Raw genomic sequence first — 21,155 nt, forward strand, 5'->3', positions numbered from 1 at the left:
TCTATGAAAGAGTGCTGGTGGAGGTCAGATGAAGTAGTACCTTGCTGCTAGATAGCATGCAACCCTTCCAATGTCAACGGATGATGTCAAGTCGTCAACATACCTAGTATGCTTAGCAAGCAAGCCCTTTACTTCCCGACCGTTTTCTATTTCTTCTTCAGCAGACTCTCGTCGACATTGACCTCTACCGTCCTAGAACCCTCAGTCTTCTGCGCAATCCGCACAACAACATTCTCCAACCGCCACTCCATACCCGGGTACGCATCGCTCATCACGAGAATATCGACTTTCATTTCCTCCTGCCCACTTCCCAAGTTAAATTCCGGCGCTGGGATCTTGAGCTTGACGTTTGCAGTTCCTACCACCCTGCTTTGAGTTCCCTGTTTTGTGGTAGACCAGTTCGCCCTTTTCAAAGCCAAGATATCCATTCCATGGGTGGTTGTCGCCGATCCAGGAGGCAGCACAAGTACAAAGTAGCCCTCTGTCTGTGGTTTGGGGAATTTCGGGGCATATATTCTGCCTTCATGGTCAAGTAGCCGATTGCTGCGTTTCATAGTGAGTTGCAGATTGTCCGTGTCGCCCGCAGCAGACAAAGCAAGGGCCGGAAGCGCATTCACAGCTTTGATGAATGCCGTTCGTGTATTGTGGCCCTTTATTCCGAACACGTTCATCAACCCTTCAATCGTCTTCGCTCCATGCTTTGTGGACAGCACAGCCGTCGTGACCAAATCCTTGGGAACTTTGCCCTCGAGCTTTTCGTCAAACATCTCATCCACACCGGGCAATATGCTCAGTGGATAATCCTCCGGCCATCGAGCAGACTTGATACATTGCAGTAGTTTCACCATTTGCACCACAGCATCAAACCGGTTGAGCTCCGTCATGACGTCGATTCCGGCCTGGATGATACGAATGCCTTGGTCCAATACCGAGATTTGGTCACCAACATAGTCGGAAATAGGGAGGTCGATACGGGCCATGAACGCCTGGATGAGAAGGAATGCTTTGACATGAGGATCCCACATTGGCAGATTCTCCATCAGGCCTTCGGTATCCAGAGGTAAGTTCTTGGCCAGCTCCGCGTTGATAAGGTCTTCATTATGCCGCACAGGAAGATCGTCAAATTCAGTTGCCAGGCTAATCCAAGCTAGAGCGTCTGCAAAGGTTGTAGAGGTGGTTCTGCGGGCGTTCGACAGGAACTTGCGAATCGTCAAGTGGCTGAGATAGTAATATGACATGATTTTGCCAAATGGAGTGCTATCCACGTCTCCGTTGTTGTGTACCAGAACACAATCACTTTCTGCGAGATCGTCGAGTGACTTGTCTACCAATGTGATCATGTAATCTGCCGCAGCTTGTCTTGCAGCAAGCTGATTCTCCTTGTGCTCTTCTGCTGAGATCTCAAGACCGTAGTATGTTGGGTTCTTATGAAGGCGGCGAAAGAAAAAAGTCCAGGTCAAGTAATCGAGGGCATCTTGCTTGGTGGTTATGACTCCAGCGGAGACCTCGGCGCCCAGATGGTTATCAAGGACTTTATGCAACGAGCTCTCCACGGGAAATCCAGTATGTAGGAAATGCTTGTAAAAGGCCTTCTTTGAGTCCTGGGTAAAGATCCGAGCAATTCCCGACGTGTCAAATTGTGGTCGTCCTGCTCGACCTAGCATCTGAAGCACGTCGGTCAAGTCCATATCTTTGTATCCTTCAATCTTAGCATCGAAGAATTGTGTTCCCTTGACAACAACGAGGTGAGCAGGCAGGTTGACACCCCACGCGAGCGTTGAAGTGGCGACGAGGATCTGGATCTTGTTCGCAGCAAAAAGTTGCTCAGAGAGTGTACGATCGGACTCGACCAGCCCAGCATGATGCAGTCCGATCCCAAAGCTCAATGCTTCTTTGAGCGCGGCATCCTTGACGGCGGAGAGGGTATGCTGAAGATCATCTTCATTGTCAAAATGCAGGAATCTTCTGGGATTCTCTTCCATGCCACAGAAATTGATGAGATCTTTGGCCGTGAGACGAGTTTGTCTTCTCGATGCCACAAATACAATGACCGGCTTGTCAGGGCTGTGGTTTTTTATGGCTAGGTAGGTTGGCCGGTTCATGCTTTGCATCAATGGACAGAATCCCCTCTGCTCAGGGAATCCGTCGATATATATCTCGAGTGGGACAGGACGAACGCTGTGGCGGAAGTTGAAGAGCCCTTGGTTGTTTCCGGGTTTGACCCCGAGCCAGTTTCCAAGGTCGGTGGCATTGGCACATGCGGTTGACATCCCCACCAAACGAATGGATCCGCTGTCTGCTTGCGATGCAATGTAGTTCATTCTTGACACGATGATCTCGAGGATGGGTCCGCGGTCACCACCCAACAGATGTATCTCGTCGATAATGACAAGCGAAACTTGACGAACGTAAGACCTGGTCTGCCATGATCGCGATATACCGTCCCATTTCTCGGGGGTGGTGATGATGATATCTGCATCGCGAATGGTCCGGGTATCTGGTGTATTGTCGCCGGTCAACTCTACCAGTTTCAAACCCAGTGGAACCGTGAGCCGCTTGCGCCAGTCTTGCACTCTCTCGCGAACAAGCGCCTTCATAGGTGCAATGTACACGACTTTACTCCCCGGTCTCTCACGGAAAGCCCACCACATAGCTAGCTCTGCGGCAACAGTCTTCCCAGAACCAGTTGGCGAACCTAAGAGGACGTTATTCGAAGTATGATACAAGGTATGGAAAATCTGAGTCTGCATTGGATTGAAAAACTGGAAGCGTTGTCCATAGAGCTCTTCTAGTGCTGGATTCTTCAGTGCGGTGATCGGAAGCGGCTGTAGATCTAGAAGATCTGTATACACACTCTCAGTGTCTGGTCGTATCAAATGTTGGAAAGAGACCGGATGCACAGTCTCTGCTCCCAGCCAACGATCCGATATAACTCTGACATATATCTGAGAAGGCAAAGGATCAGCCAGCGGGATGGTGAAGTTGAGTTCGTGATTATCGTGCATCTTCTTCCGGCTCAGGATGAAATACTCGTGATGGTAGATTTCTGACGTCTCCGAATTTTCAACCCATACCCAATATGCCTCAGAGGTACCGTGGTGACGGTCATTCCAGACAAACTCTGGGTAGAGGTATAACCTCATGCGGAGCACATCCCTGTTAAGCGGTGCAGTTTCTGCCTCGACAGACATGGTAGGAAAATTGTCCAGCAACTTCGTCAGGGTAGTACCCATTTTGTGATTGTGCACAAGACTTCCAATTTCAGCCGGCTCCATTTCCCGCAGGCTTTCAATATTCGACGAGGGGGCTTTGTCGTCTAAATTCTTCAAAACCGGTACCGGGAGATCAAACTGGTGAAAAGGATGTTGGAAAGGCCAGATTTGCTTCTCAATGGCTTTGCACATAGATAGCAGCACCTGGCACTGATAACCCCAGCCACGATTCAACGCAATCATGAATAAGGCTCGACAAATCCTGGCCGAGTTCTGTGCCACATACGCCAGGTCTGATACCAGGGCAAAATCTTCAAGTTTCGCCCTCGAGATGTATGACTGAAGCAGGATATTTGTCTTTGCGTGATTTTCAATGACTTTTCGCTCTTTCTCATCTTCGGAGCCCTTGGATGCAATCTTTGGATCCTCGATCTCACACATGACGGCTTCCTTGCGAAGTCGATGGAGCTCTTGCGCTTCATTTTCTCGAGATTGAATGTTGTCAAACTCACCGCTCATGCTGATCATTTTCAGAACATCCGCCTCGCTTGCATGTGGCCGCATCATAGTATTGAATATTTCAATACTGCTCTGGAGGACGTAGTATTGACTAGCAATCCGACCTACATCTTTCGCCCGGAGTTCATCCGTCCGTTCATTGAAGATGATCATTTGACTTCGATGCAGCGTTCTAGCAGCATCTATCACGAGCTTGCGCCGCCTCTGACCTAGTTGAGGATCATCTTGGTGCTCGTTCCAGTCTATACCGTAAGCTTGGGGGTTCCGCCGCATGCGAATGAATAAATAGGTGTAACCCAGCCACGTCACTGCCTCTTGAACGGTAGTCACTGTGCCCAGACTGATCTCGGCGTTGAGGTTATCGACCAGCTTCTGCGAGAACTTGGACTCAATCGGTTGTTGCTGAGTGACGGCGGAGAGATAATGCTGTAACTTGTCCTGGGTGGTACAAATGTATCCGACACCACTGTCTTGGAACTGGGGCCGACCAGCACGTCCAAAAATCTGAAGGACATCTAATATTCCAAGATCCACAAACTTGCCAGCTTCAGCACTATAAAGCTGGGTTCCTTTGATGATGACAGCAGCGGCGGGCAAGTTGACACCCCATGCAAGGGTTGCTGTACAGCAAAGTACTTTGATGGCGCCGTCGGAGAAGACTCGCTCAACAAAATTTCTGTCTGATCGCGGCATGCCAGCATTATGACATCCGAATCCCTTGGGCACAATTTCTCGCAGTTCTCGGCCTCTGGTGATTTTCAAATCTGCCATTGCTCTAACATAAGCGGGATTGTCGGCATCCGGGGCAAATAACTCTGCACATCCATCGTCGACAGCCATCTGATAAAGAGTGCGAGCAGCCAGGACTGTGTCTTTTCTGGAGTGAACAAAGACCATGACTTGCTTGTCCTGTTTCAAAAGCTCCTTAACCTTCACGAAGGTGGTGTGGTCCAGGTTCTCGCGCTGAATCTTGCTTCCCTTACCTTTGACACCAATAAAGTGCTGCTCGAGGGGGACTGGGCGGAAAGAGGCGTCAAAGTAGAAGAGGCCAGACATTCGATTGACTTTCAGAAAGTCTGAAACGTCGATATAATTTGGAAGAGTGGCAGACAGTCCAACAATACGAATCAGTGACTGCGTACTTTCCACTTGGCGCTCTGTCCTAGCCACCAAGGACTCGATGACAGCACCTCGCTCGTCGTGAAGCATGTGGACTTCGTCGATGATGAGAAGCCGAACCTTTTGCACCAGTTCTGTGTCTCCCGTGCTTTTCCGAGTAACCACGTCCCATTTCTCTGGTGTGGTTACAATGATTTGAGTGGCAGCAATCTCCTTCTTGGTCAATTGCATGTCACCAGTCAGCTCTCGCACTTGGATGCCCAGCCAGGCCAGTCGCTTGCCCAGCTTCTCTGTCACCTCGGCAGCTAGAGCTTTCATTGGCGCAACGTAGACGATCTTGAAATCGTCTGCCATCACTATGAAGTCTGTGGCGTTGGGCTCTTCAATTGGATTGGGAATGATATTCTTCGAAATCGTTTGCAGGATTGTGAGCATGGCAGCATCGGTCTTACCAGCACCAGTAGGGGCGCAAATCAGCATGTTCTCGGCGGTTGTGTATGCCACCGGGTAAAGGAGACTCTGCATTCGATTCAGGCTCTTATAGCCCTTGAAGGTACGTTGACAGAGACCATCCATCTCGGAGATGTTGACCAGTTTCTGTCCTGCAGCAAGAGAGCCTACCTTTGAAGCCGGGATTGAATACTCCTCGTACTTTGGATGGTCATGGCGGGTACTGCCAGCAGGTAGGGCATATTTTTTGCCAGCTACATCCAACATGTTACCCGTGGCGGCGACATCAGACTTGTAGACATGCGGATACTTGGGTCCAGATCTGTCAAAGGCTGGAGCTAAAGCAGCATGTTTGTGATCATAGTCTTGTCGTCTGAGTGTTGCTTCCCGCTCTTCACGAGTCTCCAGCGTCCCAAAAAGCCCATCGGTTTGCCGACTGGTTGCACTTTGGGCATTTAGAACTTCTTCACGATGAGAGATGAGTTCAATAACAAAGTCAAGATCGTCAAATCCAATGATATCTGCGAGTGACATCTGCAATTCCTCGTCCGAACTGTCTGATGCCAACAGAGCAGTGATTTGATGTTCGATGTCGGTGGAATCGATGCCGGAGCTTGATGTGCGAGCCCAGGCAGCACATTTGGAACGCAGCCATGTCTTGTCAAAAACACCATTGGTGGCGCGGTTGGGAGTTTTGAACCCATTAACCGTGTCGTCGACATCGTCAGTGAAAGGGCTCTCGTCGACGGCGCTCTCAGCATCCCAGATGTCGTCATCGATGTCTTCACTCAGTTCTTCATCTAGATCGAGATCAGATCCATACATTTGCGACTCATCGTTGAGGGATGGCAATTTCAAATCGGCAATCGCCTGTCGCATGGCTGCCACCTGGGCCAGCCATTGTTCCTCGGATTGAAAAGTTTGGTCCACCATTTTTCAATCAGCTGGACAAGCGGAACTATGAAGGCTTCTGGGATATGCAGTGAGAGGAGAATCAATGTGGCAGCCTATTCGGAAGGCTATGTTGATACGAGAGGATATTTAAAGTGAAAATGTGACTTTTACGTTGCTGATGACTCGCACACAAAGCCCGCAGCCTCGCACTAAGCAGAGGGCGACATTGATAGGCTCAATGGTATTCCGGGGGCCTGAGTGAGGGCCTAGGCTGATTGGTTTGGGTGAAGACGGCGGGCCACCAGGCTGAAACTTGAATGAAGCTTGGAGGGGCTCTGGCGGGCTGGCACCTGCGGGCGGCGCCCGCGAAGCACAAAGGAAGACAACGGGGACCTTTCGTCCCGGCGCTACACTTTGTGACGTTCCCCCGAGATCCTTTGCATGAACTCATTCGTATCTATCGTTTCTTAACAACAAACAACATCCCTCCCTCTCTCTCGAATTCCTATCTTTCATAGCAGAATCATACCCGAGGACTCTCTCCTGCTGCACTAGTCCTTCAAGCTGCTCTTTTACCTCGAGAAACTTGATCCTCCTCGACCACTCACCCCGTGAAGAACAAAGCACACCGCCAGAATGAAGATCTTCTACATCGGAGTGAGCAGGCTTTGGCCATAGATCAGGCCACAGTAGAAAGATGCTAACCTCTCTCCAGATCCTCCGGAACGAATCTGCCCCTGCCATCGAACTTGCCGTTGAGCGAGACTTGTCCTCGTTCTCCCGCTTCACTCGAGATAGGTAGGTTTCCGCACTTCCAACTTCACCCCGCCTCTTCCCGCCTTCGAGCGTGCTGACACGCGGCTTTTCTATCAGCTATGGCGAATTCATGACGGTATTTGCCAAAACGGTGGCCGAACGCACCAAGCCCGGTGTCAGAGCAGATATTGAAGAGAAATCCTACACCTTCCACGCCTACAGTACCAGCCTTGGATTATGCGGTATCATCATATCTGACGGCGAATATCCGGCGCTCGTCGCACACCAGCTCCTCTCCAAGATCATCGACGAATATTCTGCGCAGAATCCGCGATCCTCGTACTCGACGAACCCTCCGAACACGAGGCCATTCCCACCACTTAAGGAGTATATTGTGAAATACCAAGATCCGGGACAGGCGGATAGTATCATGAAAGTCCAGAGGGAGCTGGACGAGACCAAGATTGTGCTGCACAAGACGATCCAGAGTGTTTTGGAGCGAGGGGAGAAGATTGACTCCCTCGTAGCCAAGAGTGACGGTCTGAGCGCGCAGAGTCGGATATTCTACCAGCAGGCCAAGAAGCAAAACAGTTGTTGTGTGGTTATGTGAGCGCCGAGCTGGAGAGTTACAACGGACCAGAGCGTGTGCGGGACTTTCGGGATATTTGTGGAAATCGATCGACGTTGGTCGGGTTATGAGGACGGAATGCAGCAACAAAGAACTAGCCTGTTGGATCGGACTGCCATGTTGGAAGTCGGAGTTAGATACTTGTGCAGGAATCGGGCAGTGCAGGCGTTTAGGAGTTCACCATGGGGTGCGACAAGATTGAGACGAACTGAAAGACCTGAAATCAAACTTAAGGCAACCCAACCATATTGTACTTGACCTTCCCTGATCAATACCCCCTATCATACCTTTCTAGTTGCTGCGCCCGTTCTATGCCACAAATGTCGTTTCCATAACCGTGTGGTGGTAGTTCTAGAAGAGCCAAAAAAGCACCCAGCCCTACCAGACCAGGACCAGGACCAGGAACCACACCCATTGGCCTTTTTATCAATTCCCCTCGACCATCTTGCTCAGCCTCTCCAGTTGCTCGCCTTCGACCCTCATGCCCACCCACTCCTCCATCCTCGTGGCACCGACGCTCGCGCCCTGGTAGAACTCGATGCTCGGGGTATTCCACTTCAAGACGGACCACTCGAGCCGCCGACAGTTGAGCCGGCGACACTCTCGGGCGAGGGCGCGGATCAGCGCCGTGCCGTACCCGCGGCCGCGGTACGTTGGGTGCACGAACAGGTCTTCGAGGTATATGCCCGGTCGGGCCTGCCAGGTCGAGTAGTTGTGGAAGTACAGGGCCATGCCGGCGACCTCTTCCTCTTGGCTGGCGTTACTGCCGGCGCCTGAAGGTGCAGATACCGGACAGATGAGCAGCGTCTTCGCGTAGCCCTCTGTAAAGCCCTTGTCCAGATCCTGGGGGTCGACGGGGAACGAGAGCGACTCGCGCAGCGACTGCTCCGTGGCGAGCACCTCGTGCAGCGCCTTCTCGTAGATGGCCAGTTCGCGGATCAAATGGAGAATCACGGGGACGTCGTGCTCGGTGGCGTACCGGATCTTGTACGTTGATGTTGTCTGTTCCGCCATGGCTGTCTTTTCGCCAGCCTTTTTCTTACTGTCTTAACGTGTCTGTTGTGTTCGGAAGTCGCCAAGGGGATAGAGGTTTTTCGGTGAAAAAGTCTGTGTAATTCACTTCGTCCCAAATCATGAAGGGGTGCTGGGCGAGGCGTGATTATATACTTGGTACTTGGAAGCAAACAGACCCCTTTGGGGCCTGATTTGGCACGAGTACGAGAAAGAAAAAAAAAACCACTTCACAGGCGCCAAGCCGTTTTGTTTCGCTCAATGACTTATACAGTACTTGAGGATATATTGGGGCCCTAGTAGAAGAGTAATCTGAGGTAATGTGGGGGTATATAACATTGGTCGGCACCTCGAGTGGCCAATGTGTACATAAGTAACTTTATGTCCCGCAAAAGCGATGTAACGGCGGCAACCAAGTTTCTACATGCTCAAAGGGCGCGTCGTGTAGCTTAATTATATGCATACATAATACGAGATATTAGGTGTTCAGATCCGAGGGTTGAGATCTCAGCATCCTCATAAGAACCACGTCGAACCATATAGAATGACACCTCTCGACTTTCCCCCACGATATCTCTGCCTGTTACTAATGGTTTCTATAGGAGAAATCCTTGGACAAATTACTCTGATGTGGGCGAAGACATCGGGTACTTGTGGTTAATTCATCAGGAAGAGGACTCCTGGCGCAATACGAGGCTGAAGAGAACGCGGATAAGTGGTACACGATAGGTAAAACACGGAGATTATTCGCATATGACTAACGGTGCTGCTTTCTCCTATCGAATAACATGAGGCAGGTGAACAAGGAGGTGACCGTTCAGAAGGCGCTTCGAAACAGTCGATAGCCTTGTTTTACAACTGCTCGTTCATGTGACTAACAACGAGCTTGGATATGAATATGAGCCAACAAAGAGGTTGCCTTAGACGGAAGTGGCAGCGTCCGACAGTGGTAAGAGGTGGTCAAGTTCTCTATCAATCACCAGCATGACCGATAGTCACCGTCCGCTGGGCGTATTTGGCTGGACAAGGCCGGAGACAAGTCGAACTGAGTCCCTGCTTCGACATCCAGAAAGTGCGGACGAGGTCCCTTAGCTCGGTCCTAATTTCCTCTTGAATGTCCTTCCCATTTAGACGGCGGTATCGACCAGATCTGACATAGTCAGACAGTTTTCAACCATATCCAGCAGATACAATCGCCGTACGAGTCAGATCAGAGCCAGTGCTCCTTTTGGAGGATTTTTTCGACACTAGGTCTCGTTCCCCCTTATCCCCTCTTTCCTGAGCATGTTTCTTAGAATGTTCTGATGGTCCATACATCACGTAGCCATAACCTCATCACTGGGGACGAAACACAAAATCTCTCTAGACATAGGGAGAGGTGCGTCCAACTCTTCGGAATGACGGGGTGCCTCCGACTGCGCTATCCGAGCAATAGTGTTTTGAGATTCAGGTATGAGGAGAAGCTCGATTTCGGTGCAATAGCTGTTTGCCAGGTCTCTGGAGTCTGAAATTTTCCAATGGAACGTAGCTCGTTGTTCCTTCCATGCTCAAGGGTCGACTCAGATCCGGGATTGTCGAGGAGATCATCACCCGTGTCGCGTTTCAGCTGTGTAGGGTCTGAGGATATAATCATGACAAAACAGAATTGAAGACCTCCTTCCCCGGCTTATCATGTAGTAATCCGATCCACATGAAAGATTTCAAGACTGTCCGCATATCGGTCCACGACGTCACTTGACACCGGTCGATATGTTGTCGCAAACACTCCTTCAACCATGAGTGGTCGGATGTCGTGAATGCAGTAACAGCTCCAACCATCAGAAACCAAATCATGATCTGAGGGGAAGCTGCACTCTTGAGTTCGGGATCCAGAAGGCACTTTTTGAAAAGAGCAGGAAAGTGAAGATAGGGCAACCGCAGATACTGCCACTTTAAGAACATGTGATGGGTCAGTCCCAGGAGGCTGAGCCGCACCGCTTCGTCCACGGAGCCACTGTCAAAACTCATATGGAGAAGCCGATACATGACCGAAGCTATAGTATCGTATAGGAGTTGCGGGGAGAGCATTAGTTGTGTTTCAACCGCAAGATTGACAATTGAACAGAATCTCTCCATAACCGTCCAGACTTCATTGAGCCTCTCATCCAGCATGGGAAGCGATCTTTCCGAGTTCCGCAGAGAGCCAGGCTTGCCGGTGCTGTTTCGAATTGACAGCATCTCCTGGTCGGGAAAAGGCACAAGGGGCTCTGAAACAAGGTCTTTGAAGAAGACGGGCTCTGATCCGCTTTGCATAGCCATGCCTATGTCGCATCTGTACCACCATCAGGTCTTTCCGAGGCCGACGTAGGCTGGAGAGCAAAAGGACTGGTTGCTTACCTGAATATTTCTGTGAGAAGCTTGTTCCCTCGAAAGGCAGCAATACCTCCTCTCAAGTCGACCATCTTCCTAAGGCCGACCATATGATGCTTGAAGGATTCCACTTCACCCATGAAAAATGCACTTATGGCCAAGGTCAGAACCACGGCAATTGTAGAATTGGAAATTTTGCCGCTCTCATCTTCTAGAGAAAGCCTCTTGCGAAGGATACTGATCCCTTTCAAAAAATGTACGGTGGCGTATCGGTTAGTGGTGGGATATTGCCGACCTAGTATCCTGTCCATGAAAGCCTCGGCGGCGAACACGGTTACATGGAGATAGGCAGGGTCGAACCTGAGCGGAACGAACCAGGCCATATCCTTGTGGCTAAATCCAGTCACCGACACTAGAGGGAACAATGCTCTGGCTATCATGTCGAAGACTAGTTTTGCATCGAGTCAGTTTCTGGCATGATCGTAGAGCAAGGGTGAGCAGCCCACATCTCCCGATATCAGCAAACGCGGCCGTGTCCAGCTCAGCAGCAAGCGTAATGGAGGACAGCTCTGAGCCCACTCTGCCTGGTATGGAAGACTTCGCTGAGTGGTATGCGTCGATGAACGTGTCCACCGGCTCTGGCGGATCCCGTTTTAAATCGACCACGACTGCCCAACTGGTCGATCTTCGTTGTTTGGCACGGAGAGACTTGCCCCGGTTTTTTCCCATCATCACCTGGCTGCGGATGAGCCTCTGCGTCGCTGCATCCGCCTTCTTGACATTTGTCGACACGATGAAATGCATCCCTGCTCGTTCACGGGAATCCTTGAGAAAGAGATCGAGTTAGACAAGGAAATAGCCGAGATCTTTGTAGGTATGCTCCTGGGCCGTGGTCAGAGGCAAGGGTCTCTGGCTGTTGCTGGATATGACAAGCACAGATCAATGGCTTGAGCGAGAATGCACAAGCTAACTCGTACTCGGCAGGTATGACCCCTCAGGCGCATTCTGATGCTTCTGTCTTGATTTGTCGTGGTGAAATCAGGCACCCAGGGAGAGACGAAACAATCTCGCCTGGTGCCAAGACGAACCGATTTGGTCCGTAGTCGCCTCGTATGTGAACAATTTAGAGCGCAACCAAGCGCACTGACTTTGCCACTCACCCAGTCAACCACAAACACCTTTTTCAACGAGGATTACCGAGTACATTGAACGCTAATCATCCTTTCCCCTTCCCCGCGCACGAAGCTTACGATCTTCAATGACACCAACGAAAATCGCGTGAGGTAGATAATCACCCAATCTACACACTGACACTCCATGAAGAAGTCTCGACCCCCCTTCCGCACCCCTTCTATAACAAGCAGTTCACGACCAGACTGCATATGACTTTTAGGATACGTGCCGTCAACTGAATCGGTCTTGTTACATCTCGACGGCACAAGGGTGGCAGAGAAGGCCATTGGGCAAGGCGGAACTGGTAATTGTCATTGAGCGGGAACATTATGCATTCAAGCTCCCTCATCTATCAAGATATACCAAGCTTTAAGGAGAGCCTGTGGAAGACCTAAGGAAGGTGACTACGACAACTGACCACCTCTTATCCAAGCAATCCAGATTGAGAAGGCGATTTAAAAAAGACTGGGTGACCACCATGGAATCGTACGCTGCCACAATCTTGATTCAACCGATATCTCGAACGAATGGTGACGTCCGTCATTGTTCAGCGTAAAATAGACCTGATCGAAAGACACAATTGTCTTGGTTGACGAAACTGGCACATACTCTGGCATACATCCACGAGCATCGCATTATTATCGCCGACGTCTGATTAGACAATCTATTACTCGACGACGCTTTAAACGTCAAATTCTGTGACTTCGGGGAATCAGCTGTAATGCTTCTCAATTGGGATCTAGAGGGCACTGACGATCTTGGCTTCTCGATTTTGACCGATATTAGACAGTTTGGCAAAGTCATGTATGAAGTCATCGCCGCTGTCAGACGCAAATTCGATATGACCCTAAATCGGAAAGAACCTGAGGACTTGTACTCTTGTCCACCACGAGACAGTCTTCCGTCAACCAGAGATACATGGTTAGGCCATATTATTGACAAATATTGGACTCAGGCATTCAAGTCCGCCAGAGAGCTCGCCGTGGAGCTGGACCAGAAACGAGTGTCCTGAGCTGTGGTTCGAGACGGGGGAGTGTTTCGTAATACTGAGGTCGAAGCAACTTCGTATGGGAAGCGAGTATTAGCCCCAGTACGCACTTCAGCTACGCAGCCTCGCTATCGAACAGCATTGACCAGTTGATATTGAGCATCTCTCAAATTTTAGACACCTTGAGGTTCATCAATGACCAATGCGATTCGGATAAGTTGATACTTCTACAGGATCATCCACGTATGCACAGCCGTCAAAAGATGGGAATAATGGTGGCGTTGTCAATGATGACTTGAGGTCTAGAAGACGAACCCGGAAAGGTGCGACGGGAGACTGGATGGGCACACTGATCCATCGCCGAGAGTGAGCGTCGAAGTGCGAGTGGGTGGAGTTGCAGTGCCTTAAGTCCCACCGGTACCTCGAATACGTCCACTCTTGGCCGCCAAGATATCGATTGTTTTCCCATTTAGGAAATAGTCCGCAGGGTCTACAAGGCTTGAAGCATTCCAACCACTATCGAGTCAGTTGTCCAATGCTCGCGGAGTTACGAGTGCTTTTAACGGGCGACCGGCTTTGTTTTTGACCGCGGACTCCATATCACCAGGTATAAAGGTAATGCTACTCCCACTGTTAGCATGGCACCATCCTCGCTCTACTCTGTCTGGTCTGAGACGGGAACGACCTTCATCATTAACGGAATCGAAACTCTGGAGAGCATCAAGCTACGCAATTTCCTGTCTTTGCTCCTCTCATGGCTCTAGGTCTCAAGTCAGTCCTCATCACCGGCTGCTCTGCCGGTGGAATCGGTGGAGGTTTGGCTAAGGCCTTCCATGATAATGGCTATCACGTCTTCGCGACGGCACGAACACCTTCCAAGATCTCACAGTCGCTCGCTCAAGCGCCAAACGTCTCGGTCCTGACTCTCGACGTCGTGTCTTCCGAATCGATCGCCGCCGCTGTCGAAAGCGTCTCCGCCGTCACTGGCGGCACGCTCGATGTCCTAGTCAACAACAGCGGCCAGGTAATGGTGATGCCGGCGTTGGACACGTCGATCACCGAGGCCAAGAAGCTGTTTGACATCAACTACTGGGCCGTGCTGGCCATGATCCAGGCGTTCGCGCCGCTGCTGATCAAGGCCCGGGGCTGCGTCGTGAACAACACCTCGGTGAGCGGCGTCGTCCCCTTCGGCGCCTTTGGCAGCATCTACAACAGCTCCAAGGCCGCGGCCCTCCTCGGCAGCGAAACGTGGCGTCTCGAGCTCGCGCCCCTGGGCGTCCGCACCCTGACGCTGGTGACCTCGGCCGTCAAATCCAACGGCTTCGTCAACATGACACCCCCCAAAATCCCCGAGACTTCGTACTACCGCGGGCTGCAGGGGTACGTTGAAGAGCTGTGCGACGGCAGACTGCAAAAGGACGGCATCACGGCCGAGGAGTTTGGCAACAAAGTCGTCGCGCAGGTCAACAAAGGCAGGACGGGGAAATACTGGGTCGGTGGAGGAGCGGCGTCTGCTCGCTTCGCTGCATGGCTGTTGCCGGATTTCCTAATGGTGAGTCTCTTCCCATCCTTGTTCCCATATTTGTTTCAATCAATTGTTTTTGTCTTCATCGTTGTTTTCAAATTTGACTACATACTTACTGACGGCGATGGGATATGATTTCATCAGGACATGTTGATGGCATCCTTGTTCCCCTTTGCCAAATTGCTCAAGGCTCAATCCAGCAAGAAAGACTGATATCCAGTGGCCGAGGAAGGAGAAGGGATACACGAAGCGAGAAATGTCCGTCTTTGTGGAGAGGGTTGGGTGCTAGATGCTAGGTTTTAAGGACAAGCTGCTACAAAGGTCTTAAATGCTTCAATGAATAAAGAGGGCCCAGGGAACGAAACCCTGGCAGACAGACAGAGTACGCGTATGCATATGTATATGTATATATGTACAGAGCTAAGCTGTGGCTTGCTGGTTTCCACAATCACGATAGGTTCGTATTTGCCACGCAGGAATGAGTCGTACAACGACATAACACGGCTATCGCATCGAGTCGTGACCCCCGAAGAGCTTGCGCTTTCATCATCGACAAGAACAAGGATAATGAAGCACAAACTCAGAACGTGATGCGTGAGGGTTTTATCGGGTAAAGGAGGCCAGTCGTTTGGTGAGACCTCACGGCTCAAATCCAACCAGTCATGTGTCAATAGTCCGCGTTTTGATCAGCATCAAAGAAAATCCAAGCAGGGCACGCAATGTTGCCCACACTCTTCTCCGCCAGTCCGCTTCCTCAACTCAACACCCAGGGAAAGAGAACTTTCCTCGAAGCGTCGGCACTATGCTTGCTGCGCAACTTATTCCCTTGTTCACTTTCCGTCCACAATCAGCAGATCGCCATCCAACACCCCCATCGCTAGACAATATCCAATATCCAAACACCAATCCGTGACTCGTCGAAACAGTTGTACACTTTCAAATTTGGATTCTCTTCTTCTCTGGACTTCTGCTTCGTGCTCGATGCTCTTTGCTAGGGCTCCGAGGATATTCCAGCTGTTGCTGCCCGACGAAACCAGGGTCGCCGTGCCAGCCCACATAAGGCTGTTGTGCATACGATGCAGCCGGAGGGAGTGTAAATTGCCCCATGTGTGCAGAATGTTGATGAGGATGCACGTAAGCTCCAGAGGGCGCTCGATAGATATTTTGGTTCTCTTGTTGTCGTCGATATAGGGTAAATGTCGCATTGTTGACCACCAAGCCCACCACAACCAGTGTGATGGTGAAGATCATGGTTTTTAAGCTGATGGGCTCGACAAAGCTATTAAAGATTTCGGCGAATGTATGTGCACTCAATCTCGCCCGTTTCACAGCACTAGGATCCCGCTTCATGCACAACTCCCAATTGCTGCACACAGCTTCCAAGGCTGGTAGCCGGGTATCGGCGGCACATCGATTTTCGATGAAGTTCTTGGAGCAGGCCGCCATTTCCGCCAGCACTTCGGCCATCGCATCCTCGCTGGCACGGTCCACATCTGCTTGGATTGTAGCGTAGAATGCCCAAAACATATATAGACAACCGCCGAGGATTGCGGCATTGAAGAAAACTTGAAGGTATTTGGCGATTATAGAAGGTGCGTCAGGATATGTGTGGATGAAGGTGAACAGGCCAGTGATCCATCCTACTTCTTCCACGGGCGGCTTTTTAGACTCTGGTTCGGTCGGACTGGGGGCACTCTCGTCGTCACTATCGTCTAAAGAGCCCTTTCTCCCGACCACCAGTTGTCTGTCAAATTGCTGAGCGCGCCGGCGCTTCTTGTGGATTCGTCTCGCGACAGCATCACTCGTAGGTTTCCTGATCTCTCCTCTCCCCGGGCTTGGTGCAAATCTGCCGTACAATCCAAACAATGAGTTTCGCTTGTTCTCCGTTCTTGAGGGGCTGCTTTTGAACTCGATGGGAAGCGGAGTTGCATCTGGGGTGTCCTCATTCTCGGTCGCTGCCAGAGGCGAGGAATTCTCAGGAGGGGATGAAAAGTCAATGTCGAATGGTTTTCGCGGGGTTGTGAAGGAGGGATTTCGAAAGGGGGACGACTCAGGTGGCGGCGCCGGAGCGTCTGAGAAGAAAAAGGGCTGGTTGTTGGGTTCGCGGAGCGCTGGCATTGCTGGTTTCTCAGGAGACCCGAACTCGCTATGAGTTCCTGCTACCATCAGTACAGCAACACCGAGAGAGGACAGCGCACCTTACGCTTTTTGGCCTGCATCTCGACAACACGTTTGTGGTAGGGAGAGGTGGGATCAAGAGGACCGTGGCCTTGCCATTCAAAATCCATGAAACTTTCTGTACCGCGAAAAGCCATTTTAGAGGGAAAGAGGCAGGAGAGTGCGAGGCCAAAATAGAGGTGATCAGAGGTGGTCAGATGATTCTGCCAGTACCACTGGGAAGTGGGAGGCAACACAACACAGACTTCGATTCTAGAGATTTATTTTGGTAGGCCAAACATATGCGCTCCCGAAGAGGGAAAATAAACAAAAGCATCACACCGCAAGCGCAGCGCAGCGGGATGTTTGCTAGCCTGGACAAGCCTGATTGGCAAGGGTCCTGGATCCATGCAAGCGGCATCCCCCTCTCGCATCTCGGATTTCCAAGTCCCATCCACTCAAAAGAAGCTTTGATTCGTTCGTCCAACGCCCACCCCTACAATTACTGTCGAACTCTCCCTATACAGTCATGCCTCGAGAGAAATCGGAGGAGGCCCAGTGGTGGTACGAAGCTGTATACTCAGCCATCCAGCAGATTCCCCATGGCAAAGTCACCAGCTACGGACACATTGCCCTGCTCCTCGACTTCCCCAAACGTGCAAGACAGGTTGGCGTATGTCTCAAACACCTCCCCACGTTCGATCGTGCCAATCCAGACCAATACTTCTTCCACGATCAGAATGTCCCCTGGCAGAGGGTTGTGAATTCCAAGGGCGGCATCAGCCCGCGCGGCGATGATGGAGCTGCGGCAAATAGACAGGCAGAAAAATTGCGTGCGGAGGGTGTGGAAGTCAATCTAGCCAGGGGCATTGAGGAAATGACGGTCGATTTTGGGAAATATGGTTGGTTTCCGACAAGACTCCCAGATGAAGAGAGCGATGATGATATGCAGAGCCGGTAGCGCGCGTGAAAGCGAACAGGAGTTCAGCCGTGGAAAGAGCATAGCGCATCTGTCTCTTGATAACTGGAGAGACATCCCACAACACCGCGTCCGCTCCTCAGCCAGTACCTTGGGGGAGTATTGTGTATCTCCCGTTGCTTGTCCTTTCACAGCTCGACCCGCTGTCGAGAACCCCCGGGTTGTCGACTAACCTCCGAACATTGAATCCTTGTTGTCGAAACATGCACATATCTGAAGCATCTGTCGATTCATGCAGCGCTACTTTAAGCCCACTGTACAACCTTGATATTTGCACTACATGAGGATACCTACTATCCATACGATTTTGACGCCTTCTTGAAGCGCTATGCTCTGAAGATATCCGGAACATCTAGGGTTGCTTTGTACCTGTTGAACCGCCCATCTACAGGGAGATCTTTAGTCTGCCTGCGACACCGGAAGGATCAATGTTTGCGCAAGGCCGCGGAAAGAGTTTGGAGTGATACACCCTTCGCAGATTGTGAGAGGAGCATAGCATACGAGGTGCGGCAAGCTCGATAAGTGTGACGGGTCACTGTCCGGGCTGTTCTCCCTATGTTATCGCCGCGGCCTTTGAATTCCATGAGGCCTATTTCTACCATTCCTGGGCAACTGCCATCCTCTTCGACTGTGGAATGAATCAAGGTTGAGGAATAAAGCCGGCGTTAGGAAGGTAGCTTGGATGTGGAGAATGCCATGTTGGATACAGTTGTGTTGGTGTTTGTCGGCGGCAAATTCAGGCTGGCGAGCGCATTAATACAGTGCTGGCAGAAGTCAAGGAGCAAGACTCGCTCCTCTACGCGTCACAACACGGCGTGGGGGATTTTACCAAGCACTCAGCAATTTCCCGCAGACTAAAAGTTGAGACGCTACTCACTCACTGTTTACAGTAATAAGAACTGATTTATTATTGGAGACCTCCTCGGCTGTAGAGATAATTTGGGTTTGAACTGGGTGTATGACCAGCCAGCCATGCACGGGAATGACAGAGGGCAGCGATACGACGGCTGGAGAGTAACTTTAGTCATTGGCACGGGAGTCATAGCCAGTGCCGTCATCATGGTAGATTGATGTTGATCCGTGTCAAGGACAAGAGGTTGGAAACAAGAGGTGATGCATTTTGCGAAGGTTGTACCAAACATGAGCACCATAGACTCATAGTGGCTGTGAGAATGCATCACATGGCCTGAGGTAAACAAGGAGCGGCAGCTCATGGTGAGGCTTCTGTCCAGGCGTCATGGGCACGGTGGCCAGGGAGGGGGGGCGCCCGGGAGTGCAAGCAGGTAATGACACACCTACGCACGCGCAGGTCCCAAGGACTAGACTGTGAGTGCTTTGCACCCTTCTCGGTACACCTCTCGGCCTTTGTGGTTGGGAGTTGTTGTCTTTGTTTTGGGCGTCCCCCTTCCCTCCCCAACAGTGCCTCCCACGCTTCCCCCTCCTCCATCCCTCGGTATCTTGGATCTCCGTCCTTGTGCTCAAGCTCCCGAAACTTCCCCCTCCCAAGCCACCGAATAATAACATGCTTCCTGGTTCGTCAAATCGCTGCCTGAGATTGTTTTTAGCACCTGGTGGCGTTGCCAAATGACTCCAATCCCATGCTTGTTCCTTGACCACATGCATGATCCCCGTTCAACTGCCAGTCCAGCATCCCGCGTCCGGCCTCAAAGGGTCAAGCATCCACTGGCATGTTCATACATCAGCCCCTCTTCACATCACGACTATCGCCTGCTCATCGCCTCCACATCTCAAATCAACACCTGAGGCAGAGATAGCACATCGCGTACTCGGTACAGCCCTCATATCTATGAGGACCAAGCTTTGGGTGGGAGTCAGAAACCCATCATCTCGGTCCCTAACCGCCCCGCGTGCCAGCTTCTGAGCCAGTGGTGACTGCGTGTGACAAAACATCCTCCATCCTCGCTCCCTCATCATCCTCAGCCCTCCGACTCACACGTCCGATTCAAATAGCACAGCACTCTCCTTATCTCCCGAGCTTCCCTCTCCCTCTCTCGTCTTTCATCTCTGTAACACCTTCTTGGTTGTTACTCACTTCTTTGTCCTATTGCCTCGTCATCGGCCACACTTGCCCAGTACATAGTACTCATCCCCTGCGACCTCTCTCCTTTGTTCCTTCCACCTGCAGTCATCTCTGCACGCGTCATTCTTTGGCTCAGTTGGGACCTGACTAGGTGCCGTCCCTCTTTTGCATCCTTCCACCTCCACGAAACCTACGGCCCTTCTCCAGTACAGCACGCATCAACACTTCTCTTATCTCAACCTACACTAAGCTCCACTACCTTCCAAGTCCACCCCAAGCCTATATCATGTCTGCCTCGCCTAACAACGACCTTCGTAGCGAAGCCAAACCGTACCTCCGTGAAAAGAACCACAACAAGAAGTGGGCAAGAGGGGCTCAAGAGGCTCCGGACCATCACTGCCACAAGCACACATATCCTGAAGACAATTGCCGCAAATGCATGGGCAGGCCAAATCGCCGAGATCAAGATCGGAGGGTCGGTCGGTCAGAGGCCAAATACAAGCATAACCTCCAGAACAAGCTGAGCGGCCACGCCGCGACCTTGGCTCGCAAGGCTTTCCGCAATGAAGTGGTCGATGCCATGGATGGCCCTTTGGCTCATGTCTCCGACACCTCTGAAGAGGAGGAAGTCCTAGACGCGTCTGAGGCCCCTGTTCCAGCTGAAGGAGACTTCATGTACAGCTATGACCACGCCACTGGCCCACGAGCCAGTGGAGATATTCTCAGCCAGGCTATCATCCAAGCTGTCCGACGATTCGAGAACAACGAGACCGAGAAACTGATCAGTGCGGAATACAACGTCATTGACGACAAGGAGATGGCCGAGGTTTCTACAGAGGACGATGACGACGATTTCGAGCTCGTCCACTACTCTCACTTGAAGTGAACTCCCGATCTTGTGCACAACTCTCTGTGAGGTTGGAGCAGACCTGGGACCGGCGTTGTCAGTTGCTTTTCACACTTATAATGATTCTCAAACAGGGCAACCGAGTTGCTGTTGTTTGTATGTTTTCGTTTCATCAGAGATACCCCAAGGACTCATTAGGGAAGCGAGGCTGTATCAATAGAGCTATCATCACGGGTACTACACGGCGCTTCTTGAGGATATGAATGACCTTGGAGAGGAGAAACACTACCAATTATTGATGAGTGTTCCTACGTTGTTATTGGCGTTTGATTATCAAACCACAGCTGGGAATAGGGAGCAATGGAGGATTAAGCAATACTTAGCATTAGAAATCCAGGCAACCTGTCTTATCGTCAGAGCACTTGGTCTCACCCAACCTCCCATCAGGTTCTGAATATGGGTAGCATGTGACGCGTTCAACCCCAAACAACAATGACGTCTTTTGAA

At 51.1% G+C, this 21,155-nt stretch overlaps 8 protein-coding genes across 8 annotated transcripts; 4 read left to right on the plus strand and 4 right to left on the minus strand.

The window, feature by feature from the left end:
- Positions 1-146: 146 nt before the first annotated feature.
- AYO21_04074 (hypothetical protein) lies at positions 147-6,233 on the minus strand (the record flags this gene model as incomplete). The annotated part of the gene is made up of 1 exon (XM_022654047.1): positions 147-6,233. The coding sequence occupies one exon, from the start codon at positions 6,231-6,233 to the stop codon at positions 147-149; it is 6,087 nt and encodes a 2,028-aa protein (XP_022513562.1).
- Positions 6,234-6,830: 597 nt separating this feature from the next.
- Positions 6,831-7,560, plus strand: AYO21_04075 (hypothetical protein; the record flags this gene model as incomplete). The annotated part of the gene is made up of 3 exons (XM_022654048.1): positions 6,831-6,851; positions 6,910-6,992; positions 7,068-7,560. The coding sequence occupies 3 exons, from the start codon at positions 6,831-6,833 to the stop codon at positions 7,558-7,560; spliced, it is 597 nt and encodes a 198-aa protein (XP_022513563.1).
- A 444-nt stretch (positions 7,561-8,004) lies between these two features.
- Positions 8,005-8,592, minus strand: AYO21_04076 (hypothetical protein; the record flags this gene model as incomplete). The annotated part of the gene is made up of 1 exon (XM_022654049.1): positions 8,005-8,592. One exon carries the CDS (start codon positions 8,590-8,592, stop codon positions 8,005-8,007), a length of 588 nt encoding a protein of 195 aa, XP_022513564.1.
- Positions 8,593-10,218: 1,626 nt separating this feature from the next.
- On the minus strand, positions 10,219-11,742 carry AYO21_04077 (hypothetical protein; the record flags this gene model as incomplete). Its single annotated transcript, XM_022654050.1, has 3 exons — positions 10,219-10,900; positions 10,966-11,386; positions 11,445-11,742. The coding sequence occupies 3 exons, from the start codon at positions 11,740-11,742 to the stop codon at positions 10,219-10,221; spliced, it is 1,401 nt and encodes a 466-aa protein (XP_022513565.1).
- A 2,111-nt stretch (positions 11,743-13,853) lies between these two features.
- On the plus strand, positions 13,854-14,837 carry AYO21_04078 (hypothetical protein; the record flags this gene model as incomplete). Its single annotated transcript, XM_022654051.1, has 2 exons — positions 13,854-14,651; positions 14,769-14,837. The coding sequence occupies 2 exons, from the start codon at positions 13,854-13,856 to the stop codon at positions 14,835-14,837; spliced, it is 867 nt and encodes a 288-aa protein (XP_022513566.1).
- Positions 14,838-15,560: 723 nt separating this feature from the next.
- On the minus strand, positions 15,561-16,939 carry AYO21_04079 (hypothetical protein; the record flags this gene model as incomplete). The annotated part of the gene is made up of 2 exons (XM_022654052.1): positions 15,561-16,780; positions 16,828-16,939. 2 exons carry the CDS (start codon positions 16,937-16,939, stop codon positions 15,561-15,563), a joined length of 1,332 nt encoding a protein of 443 aa, XP_022513567.1.
- A 371-nt stretch (positions 16,940-17,310) lies between these two features.
- Positions 17,311-17,742, plus strand: AYO21_04080 (hypothetical protein; the record flags this gene model as incomplete). Its single annotated transcript, XM_022654053.1, has 1 exon — positions 17,311-17,742. The coding sequence occupies one exon, from the start codon at positions 17,311-17,313 to the stop codon at positions 17,740-17,742; it is 432 nt and encodes a 143-aa protein (XP_022513568.1).
- Positions 17,743-20,087: 2,345 nt separating this feature from the next.
- AYO21_04081 (hypothetical protein) lies at positions 20,088-20,687 on the plus strand (the record flags this gene model as incomplete). The annotated part of the gene is made up of 1 exon (XM_022654054.1): positions 20,088-20,687. One exon carries the CDS (start codon positions 20,088-20,090, stop codon positions 20,685-20,687), a length of 600 nt encoding a protein of 199 aa, XP_022513569.1.
- Between the last annotated feature and the right edge of the window lie 468 nt (positions 20,688-21,155).

This window comes from Fonsecaea monophora, assembly GCF_001642475.1.
Source record: "Fonsecaea monophora strain CBS 269.37 chromosome Unknown Scaff22, whole genome shotgun sequence".
In the NCBI taxonomy this organism is placed as follows: Eukaryota; Fungi; Ascomycota; class Eurotiomycetes; order Chaetothyriales; family Herpotrichiellaceae; genus Fonsecaea; species Fonsecaea monophora.